This window comes from Thunnus maccoyii, chromosome 4, assembly GCF_910596095.1.
Source record: "Thunnus maccoyii chromosome 4, fThuMac1.1, whole genome shotgun sequence".
NCBI classification, from domain to species: domain Eukaryota; kingdom Metazoa; phylum Chordata; class Actinopteri; order Scombriformes; family Scombridae; genus Thunnus; species Thunnus maccoyii.
The window spans coordinates 13,462,984-13,483,053 of NC_056536.1; the positions used below are offsets into that span (position 1 = coordinate 13,462,984).

General features: G+C 39.8%; 1 protein-coding gene across 9 annotated transcripts in view; it reads right to left on the bottom strand.

Moving 5' to 3' along the window:
* Nucleotides 1-20,070, bottom strand: part of LOC121896429 (forkhead box protein J3-like) — an 85,072-nt gene that overhangs the window by 3,473 nt on the left and 61,529 nt on the right. For 5 of the 9 annotated variants that reach the window (XM_042410328.1, XM_042410330.1, XM_042410325.1 and 2 more), the window contains exons 6-11: nucleotides 18,450-18,551; nucleotides 13,990-14,148; nucleotides 9,089-9,353; nucleotides 5,745-6,032; nucleotides 2,669-2,770; nucleotides 393-665 (exon numbers count right to left, since the gene is read on the bottom strand). In XM_042410328.1, the coding sequence (XP_042266262.1) occupies nucleotides 393-665; nucleotides 2,669-2,770; nucleotides 5,745-6,032; nucleotides 9,089-9,353; nucleotides 13,990-14,148; nucleotides 18,450-18,551 (1,189 nt within the window). The remainder of the gene's footprint in view (nucleotides 1-392; nucleotides 666-2,668; nucleotides 2,771-5,744; nucleotides 6,033-9,088; nucleotides 9,354-13,989; nucleotides 14,149-18,449; nucleotides 18,552-20,070) is intronic. The other 4 variants (XM_042410334.1, XM_042410333.1, XM_042410329.1 and 1 more) reach the window with 3 other exon arrangements.

Genomic DNA, 20,070 nt, shown 5'->3' on the forward strand with positions numbered 1-20,070 from the left:
TGGCACTTTTACTTGAGTATTTCCATTTTGGGACACTTTTTACTTTTCATCCACTAAAATATTTGTGTTTTTACTTTTACAATGTTTAAGTGATGGCTGATGTTACTTTGTACAATCAGATTTTATATTAATTTTATCATAATCTCATAAAATTTAATTATTCTCAAGTAGAAATCTAAAAACATCTTAAATCTTTAATTTAATCGATATCCCTTTTCAAAATATCAGGAACTTCACATAACAGCCTTGTTTCAGTTCAGTGAATCAAGCAATGATATTAGACATCATACAAAGTGAATTTATCTCAACTTGTACATAAGTTTCTTTCAATTTTCTCCCTTCCACTGCTGCCTACCAGCCTGCTGTGCTGGGTGCTGTGTTTGTATACTGACCCGTGCTAATGTGTTGGTTATGTTGGTTGAGTTGGCCATGCTGACTATGCTGGCTGGCCTTTGGGTGCATGGCCCCATGCGGCTGAGCCGGGTGCTGCGGTGCCTCTGGTGGTGTTGAGTGTTGGACCTGAGGTTGTGGGTGGGCGGCGCCCTGAGGGGGGATGACCCCTGTGGCCGTGAAGAACTGGTTAATGGAGGAACACAGGTCAGCCATTTGGGCGGCATCCAGAGACCAGTTGTTGAGCTCAGCCTGCCGCATGCTCTCCTTTAGGCCTGATTCCGACGGACAGAAGAGACAAAGACAGACGGTGACGATTACTCACTGTAGAGCATTTTTCTATTCTTATCTACATCTGATTAACCACATGAACACAACTGTTCCCAATATGCCACACCATTTTCCCCTTTAGTAAAATAAAAACTTGTAATATCTACATTTCTAACTTTATTTACTGTTTCAAAACTTAATCTTACATACAGTATGTCTTCTCTGACATACAGTATATTTGGTATCTCAGGTTCTTAGCTATAATATAAAATAATTTGAACAGTGTGTATCTTCCAGAATTTACAAGGTCAATATTTGGAGCATTGGAGATGTGTGTGGATAAAAATGACATAAGGTGTTCACTGTTGTAGCAGAAAATAAAGTATGCACATTAATATTTTTATGTGTATAGTGTTGTTCCATCTTGCTTTAACAGTGGTGACGGTTACTTAAGACTAACAGTGGCCTTTCCTTTCCTGAAATGAACTATTTCAAGACAATTTCATGGCCTCATAAATGCAGGGCTCAGGGAAAACACACTCAGCACCTCAGAGAAAAACTTCAAACACAAATAAGCAAACCATAAAAAAAGAACCGTACCAATTTAGCACTGTAGTAATAAAACTCACGATGGCCACTTAAAAAGAAAACAAATCAAAATTGATGTAGAAAAAACAGATATATTGCTTTTTTTTCCTATGCATTCTTTTTCCTTGTCAAAACCTGGGGCCTACATTGCCCACAATGCCTTGACTCCATTCAGTCAACTGTACAGTTTCTTTTATGTAATGCTAAAAGCGGCTAGTGTAGCCTCAAACCTCAAGCAGAGATGAGGAGTGAGCTACAGATGTCTGGTAAACAAGCTTCTTTCTAACTCCACACGCCCAGATTTTTTTTCATTTTCAAACTTCAGTCCCAATTGAAGTTGCCTCAAGTGACATCACTTGAGGCGATTTATCAGACTTCACGCAGCTCTCTCTGGAGCCACAAAAGACTTTACACAACTTTTTAACATATGCAGTAGTTCTCCTCGAGTTCTCCTCAAACGGACTTCTCAAGACCTGTAAACAGACTTTAATGTGTATAATAAGTGGAGGCCCCCTTTAAGTCTTAAAATTCAACAAGTTAAAAATATATTACTAGTATCACATATATTTGTGAAGTCACATCCAGCATAAGAATCCCACTATTACTTTGCTATTCCACCAGCATTACAAGCCACAGTGCATCATTCTCAACAACACGCTTGTTCACATCTGACACAATGTAGAACGAGTCCTTAAACCTAAAACACCTCATATTCTTATCAACTTGTTCAAACAAAGACACAGCCAAGCTCCTATTCAACAAACTACACTCTACTATCCTATATTTCTCTGAATCAAATTCATATGGCTTGTGTTTGGCAGTGGCTGAGATGAGAGGATCCGTCCCCTGCTCTTTGGATGCGAGCCAGGAACGGTGGAGGATGGCATAACGGCGGTGTGAGGGAGGTCAAGCGCTGCGGGAGGAGGGAGAGGGGCAGCGGGGCCTGTGTGTTATAAGACCAGCCGTCATCATCCATCGTGTGTGGATGTTGCCGGCTTTGTGCGCTGACCGTGATAAGAGGCTGTTACTGAGCCGGGGCCTAATTGGATTATTCACATCATACAATTGGGAGGGAGGGAGACAGTGTGTATGTGTGTTTGTGTGTGTTTGTGTGTGTGAGAGAGAAAGAAACAGAGAGTGGCAACCTCTCAGATGCAGGATAATGACTTTTATTAGGCCAGTACTATTACGACAGTGGATATTATGATATTGTGCCTCAAGGGCGAGTGCATATGAAAACACAGAGTGGAATCATAATGGTTTAATCAAAGTAACTGATTGACATCATAAGCATTTGATCAATTCTCGCTGTGAGGAAACCAGCTGCTGTGGATGGCTTTATCAATATTCATATCAGACGCTGCTCACACTGATGGCACCGGGACTGTGGTGTGTGTGTGTTAATTAAAGCGTGTATTACCTTGAAATGGGGAGAGGTCTACGTCAGCCCAGTTGTAGCTGGTTGCGATGCGACAGCTCTCCTTCAGCCAGTCCAGGTTGGGGTACCAGTCTGATGACATGCCTGGGAGAGAGTGCACGCACGCACACACACACACACACACACACACACACACACACACACACACACACAGGGGATGTGTTAAATTACTCCAACTAAAGATATTCAATTTACAATGAAACAGAGTAGAGCAGCAAATTCTCCAATTTCTGAAGATAGAAGCAGCAAATGTTTGCTATTTATGTTTGATTAATAACTATCAAAATGTTAAATATTATTATTATATTTCTGTTACTGACTAATTGTTTCAGCATTAAAATAAATACTAGAATCAAAATATGACAGTCAGAATAAGAGCATGAGCAGCATGATGATGTAAAATAATCATATGAAACAGGTGAACTGAAAAATAACAAGAAGATTAAAAATATAAAAAAAATTGGTCCACAGTCTAAGTTCTGTAATCAACCACAAGGTGGTGCAACTTCACACAGAAAAATTCCAGCCACAGCTCTGCTTTTGAGAAAAAAAAAGAAAAAAAAAAGAAAAGAAAAGAGAAGATGCTTTTCACCGTCTTCACTGCCACAAACTAAACAATACATTCTCAGGCCGTGGATCAAAGACAGAGGGATTGCTTTCATTCATCCTCAGCTTGGTTGAGGAGAATACTAACCTAGATAAATAATGTCTGAATAGTCCTTTTTTTCTGGCCTGAGAGCAGTGTTGCAGAGACACAGAGGAGGGGGAAAAAAACAAAGACTGGGAATATGAGGAGGAAAAGCCTCGGTGAAGCGCCGCCATACCCGGCCTCATAATATCAAACGCTCTGGGACCTTATAGAGGAAAGAGTATAATATAAATGCAATGAGTCTGTGCAGAGACAGGCTTGTTTTGATGTGTTGGGTGAATTGCATTTACAACAATGTGGCTTTGGGAATCAGGAAAGTAGAATAATTGTTTGGTTCTGTGTTGCATCAATATATATGAAATATGAAACAAACTATACCGCACACTTGCAACCGGGTTCCTTTCACAAGAATCAGTAAAAAGATATACAGCGAAGTCGAGACATGGTTATATTGGACATTCAGGCTTCCAAAGTAGACGTCTTATACATATTTCTTATTCTTTTCAAATTTGTCTCATAAATGTGACTGATAGTTGGAAAGATATAGAACTGGTTGATTAATCAGTACAAACACTCCATGAAAAACTGCTTCAAAAAAATGCTTTACTGATAAAGAATCACAGGTAAAAGTACTGTGCATATAAAAATGTTAGGGAGAGATGTAAGCTACAAAAAAACACACAGGCACCAAGCTTAAAATTAAGGTACCTGTGCTGCTAATAGCTGTTTGAAGCGATTACGCTTTGAGGAAACCCTGGTAATACACTCCACAGAATGAATCAATTCACTTTTGGATTCTGGATCAATTCAGCAACTATGAAATATTCAGAATATGCTATTACTCTGATTTCATGGCTCTGTGTGTGGCGGAGTCTTCTGCTAATGCTGTGTTCACGCCATGGCGTCAGAATGGAGAGAAAGGAAAAACATCTCGTTGTTACACCTCTGAAGCATTCATGCATTAATTCAAGATGGTTATCCCCTCTCCTGTTCCTATAGTCACACAAGGTCAATGGAAATGTAGCCCAAATTAACTATTTTAGTGTGGTGTATATCTGCAGTGGTTTGGTTTAACCAGATATGAACAAATATGAAATTTTGTAATCAAAGTGCATTGATAACATTTATATTAAAATGTTAAATAAGTTCTTTCCCCACCTGGAAGACTCATTAGGACACTGATGAGGCTGACATGAACGTTTCTGCCCACTTAGCTGCTTGTATTTAAGGTCTGTGCGATATGATGTGAACGTGGTAATAGCCACAGCTGCAAAGGCTCATGGGTATTGTAGTATTTAGAGACGTCAACCATACCAAACTCACAAAAGCAATGAGACGAGGCTGTGAATTACCCAGGAGTTTCCCATGTCGCTACATTGGCAAACACTGGTGTTGTAGAAGTTGTAGAAAAATTTGAGTATATCAGTGAAAGCTAGTGTCGTCTATTTGTTGCTTTCAGCCCTTTAACACTAGAAGTCGCCAAGTCAGAAATTTTCATATCCTACACGTTGAGGCCTTAAAGGATAGGTTCACAGTTTTTTAAGTCTGTCTTAAATGACCTGTGTGTAAGATTTAGGGGGATCTATTGGCAGAAATGGAATATTCATTAATATGTTTTAATTAGCGTATAATATAAACCTGAAAATAAGAATTGTTGTGTTTTTGTTACATTAGAATAAGCCTCCTTCCATGGAGGCTGCCATGTTGCACCGCCATGTTTCTACAGTAGCCCAGAACAGACAAACCAAACGCTGGCTCTTTCATGCCACTAAATCCGACACACTGGTCCTTTAAAACAATAGCCAGGTACTCAAATGAACATTGAAAGAGGTTTTTCTTGCTGTAATCATTCCTCCTGTTCGTACTGGTCATTAAGATATCCCTCACTCATGCACTTACAATATAAGTGATGGGGGACAAACCCCATTTTTATATTTATGTATATAGATATATTTCAAAGTTGCAATCTTCTTAGTATAAAATTCACCCTTTGTGTTTCCCTGCACAGTGTTTTCCTGTTATGCTGTGGTGGAAGGACAGTAAAAAAAGAGGGAATTTGGCACTAAAAAGAAAGTAACTGGAACTCAACTAGTAACTGGAAGATACTGAGTTGATTTGACTAATTTGGACAGCTGTAGCTTCATATTAGCTTCAGATAAACTTTTAAATTAATTTTTGCACAGAAGGAGGACTGTGGATTTTGGCTCCATCACTTAAATTGAAAGTACATTATGATGGGATCTTCTAATGGCCAGTATGAACAACAGGAATGATTACAGCAAGAAAAACATGTTTCAATGTTAATTTGGGTACCTGAAAACTGTGTATCCTTTGAAAACTGTGAACTTCTCCTTTAAAGTGTGTTAAATACACGACCTGCATTTCTGCGCTCGAGTGCTCCGTCCTCACCTGTTGTAGGGCAGGTCTGTCCAGTGTGACTCTGGTGGGAGAGAGACGGGTGCTGCTGGGAATGAACAGGGTGCTGTTGGTGCTGGCCATGCTGACCATGCGCCTGGTGCTGACTGTGGGCGGAGTGAGGGGAGAGGTGCTGCTGAGGGTGGTGTGGGTGGTGTGACGCCGGGCCATGGTTGTGTTGGTGGTGGTGGCTGCCGCCGTTTCCTGCACCAGGAGAATGCTGGTAAGAGCAGGCGGTCCGGCCCTGCTGGCTGGAGTCCCCGGGCATTCCCATCAAACCTGCTGGGAAAAAGGTGACACAACTTATCACAAATAAGACAACAAATAAAAAGAAACAGACAAAAATGGACAAAGATCAAATATTCGTAATAAGACGGACAAAGGGGAGGCTTGGTGTTAATACTGGGATCTAGGAAAAATATGTACATTCAACCCTGAACTACTCACATCTCACTTTGCCCTTTTCGTCTGACTGTTTCCCCAGCTGTCTTTTTCCACACATATTTACACCCACTCATGTGTCCGTGTCACCACCGCCACAGATTGTCTATGGGCTCTATCGCTCTCCTGAAGCTTAATTTTTTTGCTGTTTTAATCATTTAATCTACTGAAAAAGAGCAGCTATAATGGTTCAGCTTCTGCTGCTTATAAATCACTGTGCATAAAATCATAACAGCATATTCCATATGCTCATAGCTCAGACAATAAAGTGATCTCTTGAGAAGTACAGGATGAAATTATCAGGGCCAATAAAACAGAATGACAGTATTGAAGTTTTGACGATCAGGCAGCTTAAAATCTTTATAAAGACAAAGTAGCAGATGATGTTGACTTGCTTCAAGTTTTTAATTCTTATTGTTTCGAGAGGTTTGATTTGACTGAGAACAACTATATACTAAGATAATCACTGGTTGTAAATTGCACCATTTGCTGAACATTATTCCCTTTTTCTAGTTAAATGACCATAATTTGGGAATCTTCCTGTGTAGCACTGTTTCCGAAAATAAGTAGCCCTAAACAATGTAATGATTTCAATCCAGTTGCACTTTGGTTGCTAGTTAGGAAAATGTTGTCTGAAACACACACACACATTGTGTCTCCCTCATCCACTTCTCCTGTGTATGTAGAGAGTGGAGGATTCTTATCAATGGATGTTTCTTCATTGCACAGTATGTTTTCAGATGATGCCACATTGTTGTCTCTTCCTCGGGTCCAGATTTGGACTGTAATTGTTCACTTCCTGCTTTTTTAAAAAAAGTGGTACAGTGACAATTTAATGTAAGTGGATTTAAATGTAAGTAATAGATCGGTTAAATTTATTCTTTAGTACAGTAAACACAGAGATGATCATGAAGTGTGACCAGCACAGACCTTTTGGAAACTTCAATTGTTTCAGTCAGTAAATTTATTCTTCAGTTGTTTATACTATATAATCTTCTGTTGAGACTCTTTTGACCTTTTCTTTTATCTGATGGTTTTATAGGTTATCACTGAGGGACAGATCACTGAGTAATACTGTTAAGATCTCTTCAAAAATCACTGGAGTGAAACAAGAGGACTCCAGCTCTTTTAGTAACCAAAGAAAGTAATGACCATATTGACTCGATCAGAATTTTCACTGCTGCCATCAGGGAATCGTTTCGCTTTACCTGCTTGTAAAAGTGTTTTTTATTCAAACTCTTTTATCCACTCTGCTGTCTGTACTACACAGTACTTTATTGCTGTCTTTTAAAATTGCATCATCTGCATTGTTTTATCTGTTTATTTATTTACTACTTACTGGAAGTCCCTGCACAGCTTTTAAATGTCTTGGTTGCTTTTTTTTCCCCTTCCTAGTTTATTGTAAGGGTGTTGTGTGTGTTATTAAGAACTGTCATAAGGACAAATATAGTTATTCTCAATTGAATTGAGACATGCCACTTGTGAGTGGTGAGTGTGGTTATTAAATGAGTTATTTAACAATCTCAGTTGATTTTCCATGTTGCTCCAACTGATGATTTCAAGCCTTCATTTATTAATTTAAGGTTTGTTTTGTGTTTTTTTTGTCTCTATTGTTTGACCTGCAATTTATTGGGATGTAGATAAATGATAGAAGCAACACCACCTGAGTCAGTTACAGTTTGATGTGTGGTCTTGGACACACTGTGGTTTTTTTCAGGGGCGGCTGTGGCTCAGTAAGTAGAACGGGTTGTCCACCAATCAGAAGGTCAGTGGTTGGATCCCCGGCTCCTCCAGTCCGCATATCGAAGTAACCGGGTGAGCACAGAAACATTGCGGGGCGCTTTGGATTGATAGGAAGCGCTGTATTGCTCCTGATGAGCGAGTTGGCACCTTGCATGGCCGCCTCTGCGGTCAGTGAAAGAATGCGTGTGTGAATGGGTGAATGTATTGTAAAGCGCTTTGAGTGGTCGATAAGACTAGAAAGGCGCTATATACAGTAAGTGCAGTCCATTTACCATTTACCATTCAAAGGTGATGATGAGCCTCACTGTCTGGGTGACTCAAATTCTCAAATACAATGACTGCTGACACGTCCTCCCGCTGAGCCTCACACTTAAAGGCCCCTTTCAAACATCCGCTAAATCCATGTTCTTCTACGTTTTCTTTCTAGGTCTACGTGTTGTATCTATTTTTTCCAATCAGTATTCTCATTGTCTTGTGTTTTTTTCTGTGTGTGTGCACCCCTGACCACAATTTGAAGGGGACCTTGTCAAAGGGTGAATCCAGGCAGCAGTTGCGGAGCTCAACAGAGCGCATCAATCTGCCTCGGTTACAGAACATACGTGGATGTGTGCGGAGAGAAGAAAGAGGGAGAGGGAAGGTGATGGAAGGGTGGTGGGATGGTGGGGGGTCCAAGTGGGAGGAGGCTTGGTGACCTGAAAGCTTCAGGAAGCAATTAGCGAGATGCTTCACAAACTTTAGAACCAATCTAATTAGCTCCTATCAAAGCTGCAGAACCCTTTGCTCTGCTCGACTGCAGATGTGTTTGTGAGTTTTTTCTCCTTCTGTTGAATTCTTCTTCTTAATTGCCTTTGCTCATTTGACTGAGCGAGCCGTAAAATGCAGATATGCGGAACAACAGATTGTTTATTAAAATACAATAGAGTAGGAGTCGTGTGTGGTGGATATTAATACAGGAAGGCTTTTACTGCTATGAAAGCAATGTTAAATTCTTTGCACCGCAATTTCAATAGGAGGACAGTTAATTATGTGCATGAAGCCTGACATAGAGGTTTACAAGTTGTTGTTTTTTTTTCTGTGAACACATGTGTCAATATAGATGTTGGACAGGCAAACATGAACAGATAAACACAAACAAAATGAGGGTCGACACCCACCTTGCTGTGAGAAGGACTGCTCGAAGACGCACTTGTAAAGGCTGCGGAACGAAGCGCTGAGGTCTTCGAAGTCAGAGAAACAGAGCTGCTTGTCCCGTGACTCCGGGACAGGCAAACCGTACTGGGGTTGTGGGGGAGGAGGTGGAGGCGGCGGAGGCTGGGCGGGCTGCTGGAGGCTCAGGGACTGGGATGAAGGCTCTGAGTGGCTACCCACCTTCGATAGACAGACAGAGAGTAGAGAAAGGAGAGAGACGGAGTGTGAGAGCTGCAGAAAGAGAGACACATGGAAAATCAGTGGTATTGATCAGCAGTATTAGTTTCAGAAAAATACATCAATGGCAGAATCCCCACAGCGGCTCAAAGTGTGCGGCTGCAGTTAGGCCGACATAAGCACTGCGTCAAATGACATAAATAAAAACAGTCTCCTCATTCACTTCAATGGGACCAATAAAACCACTGTATTGGCACAACTGGGGTCCAGATGGGGGAAAAAACACTAACAGCGTTACAACTGAACGCTAATATAGGTGGAGGTGATCACGCAGTGGTGTAGCAGTGAGGAGTTCAGTGTTCAGTAGGACTGCAGCTAATGATTATTTGCATTATTGATTAATCTTTCCATTATTTTCTCTTCTGTATGTCAGAAAATGGTGAAAAATGTCAATCACTGTTTCCCAAAGCCCAAGGTGACGTCCTCAAATGTCTTGTTTTGTCCCAACCAACAGCCCACAAGGATAGATATTCAGTTTACTGTCAAAGAAGGCTAAATAAACCAGAAAATATTCATATTTGAGAAGCAATATTTGGCAATTCAGTTTGTTATAGTGAATCTGACACAAAAAGCTGTATGGAGACACATTTTCAAATTTCTATTCAGATTATTGTATGCAGTGTTGCCATGACACTAATTAAATCTGTCATTCATCATTCATTCATAAGTTACTGTGAGCCAGCGTTAGCATGAAGGACAATTCAAAAGAAGGTGAGTGAAACCTTCAGCTTCACTGTGACTGGAGAATAATGATGCACATGGCCTGGTTGGCCAAGAGAAGAGTGTGAGGCCTCTTTTGCCAGCACTGGAGTGGGCCGCTACCTGTCAGTCACCACGCAGGGAAGTAAAGTCCTTGCCCTCCTACCTGGATGTTTGTCTCCAGTAGCTGAATCTAAATTGAGAAACCTGAATTACAATTGGGAGAGCTGTACTGCAAAGTAGAAAAATAAGTAAAATTCAATAATAATGACATTCAGATTCAAGGAATTTAATTAAATTTCCAATTGTGCCTTTCAAATTCAATTTCCACATTAATTAATCCTACAAATCATTTTTTAAATTCACTCATCCGGTATAATGATAATACCAAATTCAATTTAATGCAATGAAAAAAGAAATCTCTGCTGGCACTCGCAAAAACAAAATACAGCTCTTCAAATTTCTACTTCATATTGTGAATGCAGCCTGTCTTCCTCCACCCTCAATCATCTCATCCCAGCTGTCATCTTCCTCACCATCCACCCAGCACATACAAGCAATTTGCTTTGAAAAGTGTGCCTCCGCAAACATAAGCCAACTTAGCATGACACATCCCCCCCACACATCCACTTCCACCCAATAATGGCAGCCTTTCCATCAGCTATCTTGGTGTCTTTGAGATCTCTGCCAGTGATGCCACCAGTAATCACCGTCAGTCAGGAGGGTATCACCTGCGCCAGGTAATGAGGCAGAACTAACCCCGATCCCGCCGGACCAGACCACAGATGAGGTCTGAAGCGATGGAGGAAGAGGGCGAGGGGTGGAGGAGGTGATGCAGGGAGGAAGAAAACAAAAGATGGCCTCTAGAAATGAGAGGTTAACGAGATGAGATTGCACTGACCTTTGCTAATGCGGGTGGGAGGTGAGCGGGGAAAAAGTGATTGATGGTAAAAAGGTGAGCAGCTGTTACAAGGGAAAAATAATGAAGTGCAGTGATTTTTCAGGGCTCCTATAATTTTGGACTAAATGTTTTTGGACCGAGACTGGCCTTTAATATTATATTATATTTAGTTTAAAGGGACAAACACTTTGACAAACATGTCTAACACATTGTAAGCGCATCAAAAGTCTCCATAATTAGACTAAACTGAATGGACGTTTAATGACCACAATGAGACAGTATAAAGAGAAAAACATAGAATAAAGGGATACACAAAGCAGCAAAGGAACTTTCTTCCTGATCTCAAAGGTTTATCACCTGGGAGTATGAATGTGCTGAGGGTGACACATGAGGAAATATCAAAAAGGTTCATCCTCTCAGTGAATGAACACAAAAGTGCCCTTTAGATTTTGATGTTTATTGTGTACAAATGGAGGTTCTGGCCCGATAGTGGCTCCTCTGCTTACCTAGACTTACAGGATAAGGCTGCAATTTTCTATTTTTTTCTTATTGTCAACAAATCTGATGTGCAGAGCCAAACTAACAACGAATTGATCCTACTTACAAGTACTGTGTGCGTATCCAAAGCCTGATATATTTTATTCCTCTGTGCCATGGACCAAAAACTATTAAAAACACGTCAATGAGCTACACCGCTGCACTGGGTGACATGTTTCTTCATCACAAAAAGCATAAGCATGGTAGTTTATATAGAAACAGCTCAAAAGGCTACTAACTGTGATAACATTTTCACTCTCCAGAGAGTAGTTCCTTGTAAGGCAGACGCCGCTGCACATGCGTGGGAGTGCAGTTCCATTTACAGAGCTTTGCTAGCTTGTTGTGCTACATATCACAACCTCCTGATTTTGTGCTACACTGTAAATTTCTCAAAGAGCTTCAGTACAAAGTCACAAGGTTGTGATATGTAACATCACCCAGTGCAACAGTGTGGCTCGCTGACATCTTTTTAATTGTTTTTGGACAACAGAGGATTACAGCACAGAGGAATAAGATATATCAGGCTTGTATGTAGGATCAGTTCATTGTTGGTTTGGGTCTGGACATGTGATTTACAATCACAATATATTCTATATGTAAGGATTGTCCTGTTGCCAAAATCAGCTTTATCTTAACAAGAGAAGCTTCACTATTTAAATCATTACTACTATTGTTAAAAGCCTTTCTTGGGTCAAAGGCTTGTGCTCCAGACACATTTCTTGCATCTGATAAGCATGTGATAAACTGTTTGCTGCCTCTGTTAAATATTTGTTCTAACTGTAAACTGCTCGGCATGGGACAGTTTATGTCCTGACAGACAGGTTGGATAATCTAACCACTACTTCATAAAAAGGCAACTTATTATCATCTCACAAACACACTGCTTGAGACTAATCAATTCAAACAGCCGAAGGACCTTGCTTTGTAAGATGAGGAACCATTTAAACAGCTAGTATAAAATCTGGCCAAATGTGTCCCAGTGTACCAGTGGCCTGCCAAGTCTCGAGTGTACTTTACACCGGCCAACACCGTAGGCACCATAACAGTAGACGACACAGGACAGCCTTGGTTTAAATAAACCTCTGTGTGTGTGTGTGTGTGTGTGTGTGTGTGTGTGTGTCTGTCTGTGCATGTACAGTAAATGGGGCATAGAAAAAAGTCACGGTTAGTGTGAGAAGGGTGGCTACTGCTTACCTCCCTCGGCTCAGGCCTCAGACACAAACAATAACATAGTCTCTCACACACACACACACACACACACACACACATATACAGAGCTCTGCCACTAGAAAGGCACAGAGACAGCACAATCCAAGTCTTTAATTGCTGGGTAACAGAATTAATTTGCTTCTAATTTTGTAAAATCTTGCCGCTTTGTTTTAAATTTGTTAATGTCTGAGTGGTCAGGCATCATTTATATGCATCAGGGATGGTAAAGGTGAACTGTCACACTGACACACTCTGTTTCCTGCTGTTTTTATTTTTTTCGGGATAGAAGCATTTCTATCAGAGCAAACCACAGCTTTAGATTTATTTGTGGTGTTCGACCCTGAGGTGTGTAGGGGGGGCATTGATAGTCAGCTGCAAAACAGCATTCACCTCAGCTAAATAATCATTGCATATGAAGGCAACAACAAGGTTTTCAATCAATCTGCACTTTAAATTGCATTTCCACACCTCTGAAAGGAAGAGATGATAAATTCAAAAATCTTTATAGATGGGGGCATTTTGATTCAGTTGGGCTGCCCAAATAAATTCTATTTATGGGAGACACTGACTGAAATATGAAATATGAATGTCAACAACAGCAATAAAATGGTCTACTTAGCCATTATTCTTAATTATTTAGTATTTAGTAAGTGAGAATAAGTGAAATATCTGATTTTCTGCAGGCTAAAAAGACACGAGTGTATCTGTTCATGCCATCTACTTAAATCTGGTTGGTCGGACTTTTTGCCAACCTAACTCATCATTTTATAGCAGCAACACACTTTATGTACTCTGATAGTGTTCATAATAATTCAGATGTAATCTAAGCATAGTGAATGTGCTCTCAAAAGACCAGAGAAAATATATTTGCTTGCAAAGTCTGAACATCAAACAGAAAATACGAGTTTCAGCAGAGTGCTGTAGATCCAGCGTACATGTTGTTAGCTGGTTACCGCATCCTCAGTCTGCTAAGGGTGCAGTAGACACCTTCTGTACCGACTCTGCCTGTCTGGACCGCTGACTGAATCATCCAGATTTTGTCAGAATCAAGTGAACACAGAGCATGAAATACAAAATCACTTTTAGTTTGAATGGTGGTGGTTTAAAAAGCAGTGGAAAAGAGGTAGTCTTTTGGAAAGTGGGAGAAAGCACCGACTCTGCTTGAGTGTCCTTAAACAAGACGAGTCAGGTCAGCGGGTGTCCTTGTGCAGACAGACATAAGAAAGGAGAAATTCTCCTGCAGCAATCATTAGGCTGTCACCCAAAATAAAGAAGAGGTCTCACTGGTGTGTAGCTGTGCACGTTGCTGCCGCTGCTGACGGCAGTGTTCAGGTTGTTAAGGTTGACGGACGCCAAGCTCTGCTCTGAAAGACTGTTGCTCAGGCTGCCGCCCAGACTCCCTGGACTCTCGCTGCCTTCTGCCTCCGGGTTGTACAGCGCTACCTGCACACACACACACACACATCAGAATCATGTTAACATAACAATAAAGGCTATTATACAGGGCCGGCATTTTGAGGCAAAACACCATGTAAACTCCTTCAAAGGCAGCGATTCATGATTTTATTGTTCCTTGTTGTCCATTTTGTTACTCTCCCTCATTTTGTCCATTTGCCAATTCATATACAGACTAAAGTGAACATTGCCCACCTCAAGAAGTTACCCATGCACCATTAACTTACGAGACAACTCATGAGGAAATATGGAAATTAAAGTGCTGGTCTATGTAAATTAGTCCTGCTGCTGCGTGAAAACACAGAACGTAAACATGGGGATTTTTGATTAAATGTCTTGACCCAGAGACCAGTCCGTAACTGCCAGGTTATTTCAGAAATGTATTTATTTTCTGAGAGTTTTGGCACTGATGAAGACACAAGTTTCGCTTCAGAGGAAGTGTATATTGTCTTGCAGTGACAGATCACAAAGCTTTTAAAAGAAATGCCTCAGGATTATGTTGAATCACGTTTCTCCTGTTTAGTTTGACTGTCAGTACTTGTGAAGCCGAGCGCCAGTGTTACCTCCAGGCTACATTTAATTGTATAGACAAATGTGAAAATATAGCCTTCGGGTGAGACAACAGTAACGGCTCTCTGGGGCAGTGCTCTACCCTGTAGAGCTTCCTTTAGAGGAAACAAGTGTTTTCGATAGTGAGATTTTTAAGTGTTAATCCTGAACATTTTCTGTTTCTGGTGGATTTGGTGATTACTGTAGTGAGCGAACCTGCAAAGAAATGATGATGCAGTTTACAAGAACATTTGAGGTTTACATCAATGCGTTAGAAAAGAAAAAAAAACTGACAATTTTAGGCAGGCTTGAAACTGTTTTTTACATTTAGTAGACCTTCAATCACTACAGTTTTAGAAATTCCAGTAAAAACATTACAATATCTGAATCTAATCCTAATTTCCTGGTATCATATTCTAGAAATGTCTACTTCAAAAGGAACAGGCTCTCTCCAATGCAAACAGAATATTAGTGAGCAAATGTGTTATTGAAGAGGCTCTGACGCACTACTGTGCCTGCAGGATGCCACCTGTCTGGATGTGGGAGCATATCATTGACGTTGGCATCAGCATTATTATCATCAAGGTCCTCTTCTCTCTGCTCTGAATCATTGTTTCAAAATATAGTCAAGTTTTAGTCGCTGCTGAAGTAAAACAGAATCAGTGGACGCTGTCTCTCCATCTGCTGCGTGTGTCACACACTGAACTGTCTGGGGAAATAACGACGATCATCACCTGATGCTGATTTCCTCAGCTGATAAGGATGATCAACTATTGCTTTTTATTGTCAAATTTCATGACTAATTTGTCTGCATACCTAATAAAACTGAAGAAACCTGTACAGAATAACTCAATAATGTCATTAACTGATGTAGTAACTACTGTTTTAGGAAACATAACATAGTGACTTAACCACCACTGCATCATTTTTCTATGTTTCTTCTATATTATATATCTGAAGTAACAAAGGCATCTTTTTCAATCGTCTGAACAAAGGTCAAAAAACAAATATGCTAAATTTACAATTACATGAAATAGGGAAAAGTAGCATTCAAGGGGCTAAAATCAGTAAATGCTTTATATTTCAGTGGATAAATCAAATTTTTTCAGCAATTAATCCATTATAAAAATTAAGAAAATAAGTGGCTATGTAATGCTAGTGAGAATAATATAAAGTATTGTATTGTTCTTACATAATAATCATATTCCCGGACTGTTGAAATATAGTGATCAAAGTGTTTCATATTGACAAATTCTGGGAAGAATGAGTCAAGGTCTGTGAAAAGAGCAGAGTGGAAAACTGGAATAAGCTGTCAAGTCCAGACCTTCACATCACGTCCAGACCAAACACTCTCAGTTATGAGAGCTGCTGCTGCGGGACAGATTTTCTCTTTGGTCGGGGTCAGATGAAGGGGTCACGTACCACACATCATCATTCCATGTGTGTGTGTGTGCCTGATCAGACAGACGTCAGAGGTCCCAGTCGACGCTTGATCTCTGACCCTCATACAGACGGTCACACCCAGTTCAGCTTTTTAGTCAGCGTGTGTGTGTGTGTGTGTGTGTGTGTGTGTGTGTAGATGTGTCACTGCATAAGGTTGTGTGTGAAAGAGCAGAGCTGTTAAACAGGCCAGGCCACTGATGGTGTAAGAGAAATACAGACTGCTTCTGCTGCAGTTTTATATCCAGTCTGTATTTATTATATACTGGAGCAGACGTCAGTTACATTATTTTGGCTTATTTTGTTTCATGGGGAGCAGGAGTTCAACAAAACTCAACTTTTTCTCAGCAATGAGTACAAATGAGTTCATCTTCTTGAATATTTGTCAAAAAACCATCATTACACATCATTAAGAAATACATATACAAAAGATTAGAGTGGCCCAAACCTTTTCTACTACTCCTGCATTTAATATTTGTGGCTCCTGGAGCATAATATGAGTCAAATTCAGCATTGGGTGCTTAGTGGTTGTTAGTTCAAAGGAAGTCTAGCACCTGAGGCTCACCCAGTCCTAAGATTTATGTCTTCAAAACCGAAGCAGCAGGCAGAGGTTGTGTTGTTGTTAGAAATCTATCTTTTCTGCATCACTGATGTTCAACCATCCTTGCTCAGACTCTCAGTTATCTCTCAACCTTTCACACTGATATACAGTTTGGTAATTAGCCAGGTAGCTAATATTAGCTACTCTTGAACTCATGTCAGTATGTGAGTAGCTAACTGGTTACCAGTGGTGGAATGTAACTAATTACATTTACTCAAGTACTGTACAAGTACAGTTTTAATGTACTCGTCCTTTACTTAAATATTTCCATTTTATACTAGTTGATACTTGTACTCCACTACATTTAGTTTTTTAGCTTTAGTTACTGGTTACTTTCTTACTTTTCAATATCAAAGATTAAATCAGTAGTTCCCAAATGTTTAGTCTTGTGACCTCTAATAAAGAATCAGTGTGTAGTTGTGTCTCCTTGTCATGTTTCAGAGGTCTATGAGTTCTTACCAGTTCCACCAAAGAGACATTTCCCCTCTAAACTTCTCACATGGTTTCATTTCAATAATATATATTTAAAGTGATCCAATATTTCACCAAAAATCAAAGATTAGACAAAAGTCCAAAAACTGAAAATAGATTTGTGATTCAGAATACTGTTTTTTCTTCTTTCCTCTCCCATTAATCATCTCACGACCACCTATAAACTAGCTGCAACTAAAGCAGCTGCAACAGTAAAATGCTATTTACACATTGAATTATCAGTATTAAAAATCTGATCATGTCATATATAATAATATATCAATAACAAGGGACAATTCTCTGCAAAACAAGTACTTTTAATAACCTACTTTAAGTAAATTTAGCTGATAATACTTTTGTACTTTTACTTAAAAGCAGGACTTTTACTAGTAATAGAGTACTTTTACACTGTGGTATTGCTACTTTTACTTAAGTAAAGGATCTGAGTACTTCTGCCACTACTGCTTGTTACCACCCTCTTGAATATGAGGACTTGTTGCTTCTTCTTTATGGTGTTGCGAGTCGCCTCAGCGAGCTTCCTGTTTGAAATTGTTTGATTTGCTTGCTGGAAGGAAAGGATCTGTCCAGAGAATTGTGAACCAACAGCCGTGTTTCTCCACTGCTCTAAATGACAACATCTACTCTGTGATTTACACTTTGTTCAACTTTAAGTTGCGACTCGTATTTCATACTTCCAGATGTGGAATATAAAACATCCTTTTAAGCTCGGAGTCATTACTTAGGTCAGGAAAGTTTTGTCAAAGTACAGTTTGTAATGTGAAATCTAAATTAATGTGGCTTCCTGAACAACAGTAGAAATACTACTTTTATACTATTTTATGGTTTCAAATACTTCTAAGTTAGATATTTTAGCATTATATGTTTAAAAACTAATCAGCATTCCAATTCAGTGACATTACTTGGTTAAATGTGTACAAAGTATTTACTGCCTGTAGCAGCCAAACATTTTACAGCGATCTGTGTTTTTCTACCTGAGCAGCTCAAATGAAGGTTGGGAGTGAATTAAAATTCTCACCACTTCCCATTAATGAATTAAATAGGAGGAAACAATGGTTATGTACTGCACTGAGATACATGTTTGGTGGAATAAATCTTTTGTACCTGCCATCTTGCTCTATTTTGTATTGTTTTTGAAAATACCTGCTGAATTAGAATAGTATGGCCTGGAAAAAACAAACCTTTCCGAATTGACTCGCTAGTGTCGTACCTTGTTGGTTACAGCGTTGATGGCCAGAGTGGGAGACACCCCTCCAGACATGATGCAGTCCATCCTTAGAGACTCTGACTCCAAACTGTAAGGAGTTGACGCCTAGAAGGAGAGGGGGAGGACAGAGGAGGACATGTTCATATATGATGTTGTGTTATCCAAATAAACAAAGAAGTCAAATCAATCAACAATGCTTCCAGAAGATCTCCAGCAAAAGGGACTTTTTCACAGAAGACATTTTGATATGTCAAAGTAGAAAAAACACAAGCCTAATAAATAAGATGTATATATATATAAAGATGTATGAATTCCACTGTCATGGCTTACTGGGAGCCATCTTTAATGTTATTAGTATCACTGGTGCTGTTTCTACTATAACAAGTCAAAATGTCTGCACTGAAAAAGGCCTATGATGATGCTCCATGTTTACAGCTAAGCTAAAACTGTGTTAAACGCTAATGTGTCCAACGCAACTAAAAACAGAGTGTAAGCATTTATATTTCTCTTCATTTCAACTTTTAACCCCGCAAAAAACTCACAATATTTCATCATTCCCCAAACAAGTCGGGGGCGGTTGGAGTCACATATCATGAAAAGACATGTCATGTAAAATAACTTATTAGACCCGTCCTCATAAGGAGCTTTTCCAACGCAGTTTGTGTTTATTTGGCTGTGATTTGATACCAGCTGTGGCCAAATTCAAGCTGTTTGTATTGATACGACTTGTGCATTGATTTAAAGTAGTGAATTGTGACACACAGGGCAGATTGATGAAATTTACTGAAAACATTATAAGAATATTGAAGTAGTAGGGACCACGTCCTGTTTCCTTAAGAGCTGAACTGGGAGAACAATAGAGGAAAAATAAAAATCACTGTTTAGCGAATAAATACACCTTTTATAAACCTGTATCAGCTATACTGAGTAGGCAGTGTTTTCTTTTAAGAGTTATATTTACACTTAGATGAAGACGACAAATACGAATAGGTACACGCATATTTTTAAATCTTGCCTATTAATTAATATGCAGAAGTATTTCAAGTATACTTTCCTTTGATTGGAAATATGCGGAGGAGAGTGGCAGTGAGAATGAGGAAGGAAATTAAATGTGACAAAGGTTACTAGAAATGTCTGAATGCTGCCAGTTCATGATTCTGTGCTGAGCCTCCTGAATCACCAGAGTGCCCAAGGCTCCAACTATGTGAACTAGTCGAGGCGCGCTTCATTTAAAGTGCCGGACACTTAAGCAGCCTGGAAAGTGGACACATCACTTGCACTTGATAAGATAAATCAAGCCATCCTCATGCATTATTCAAGCATCTAAAATGTATTCAGCAGCGGTTCATTTTCTGTTGTCCTCACAAAGTGTTATAGTCGGGTTAACAGAGTGTGAGGATATGAGGAACTATTCAAAGATCGATGAGGGGCTAATTTGACGCCTGTAAAATTAAAAAAATAAAAAGAGGAGGACGATATTTTTTCCTTGTCTGACTCCTTTCAGGGTTCAAGACAGCTTGCCTGCCTTCCCAAACTGCTTACAGTAAGAGGATTGGTTGGTAACAATGCAATCTTTAATTTATGATAAACTCCCAAGGAAACGGGTTGTCGGTTCCCTGGTGGA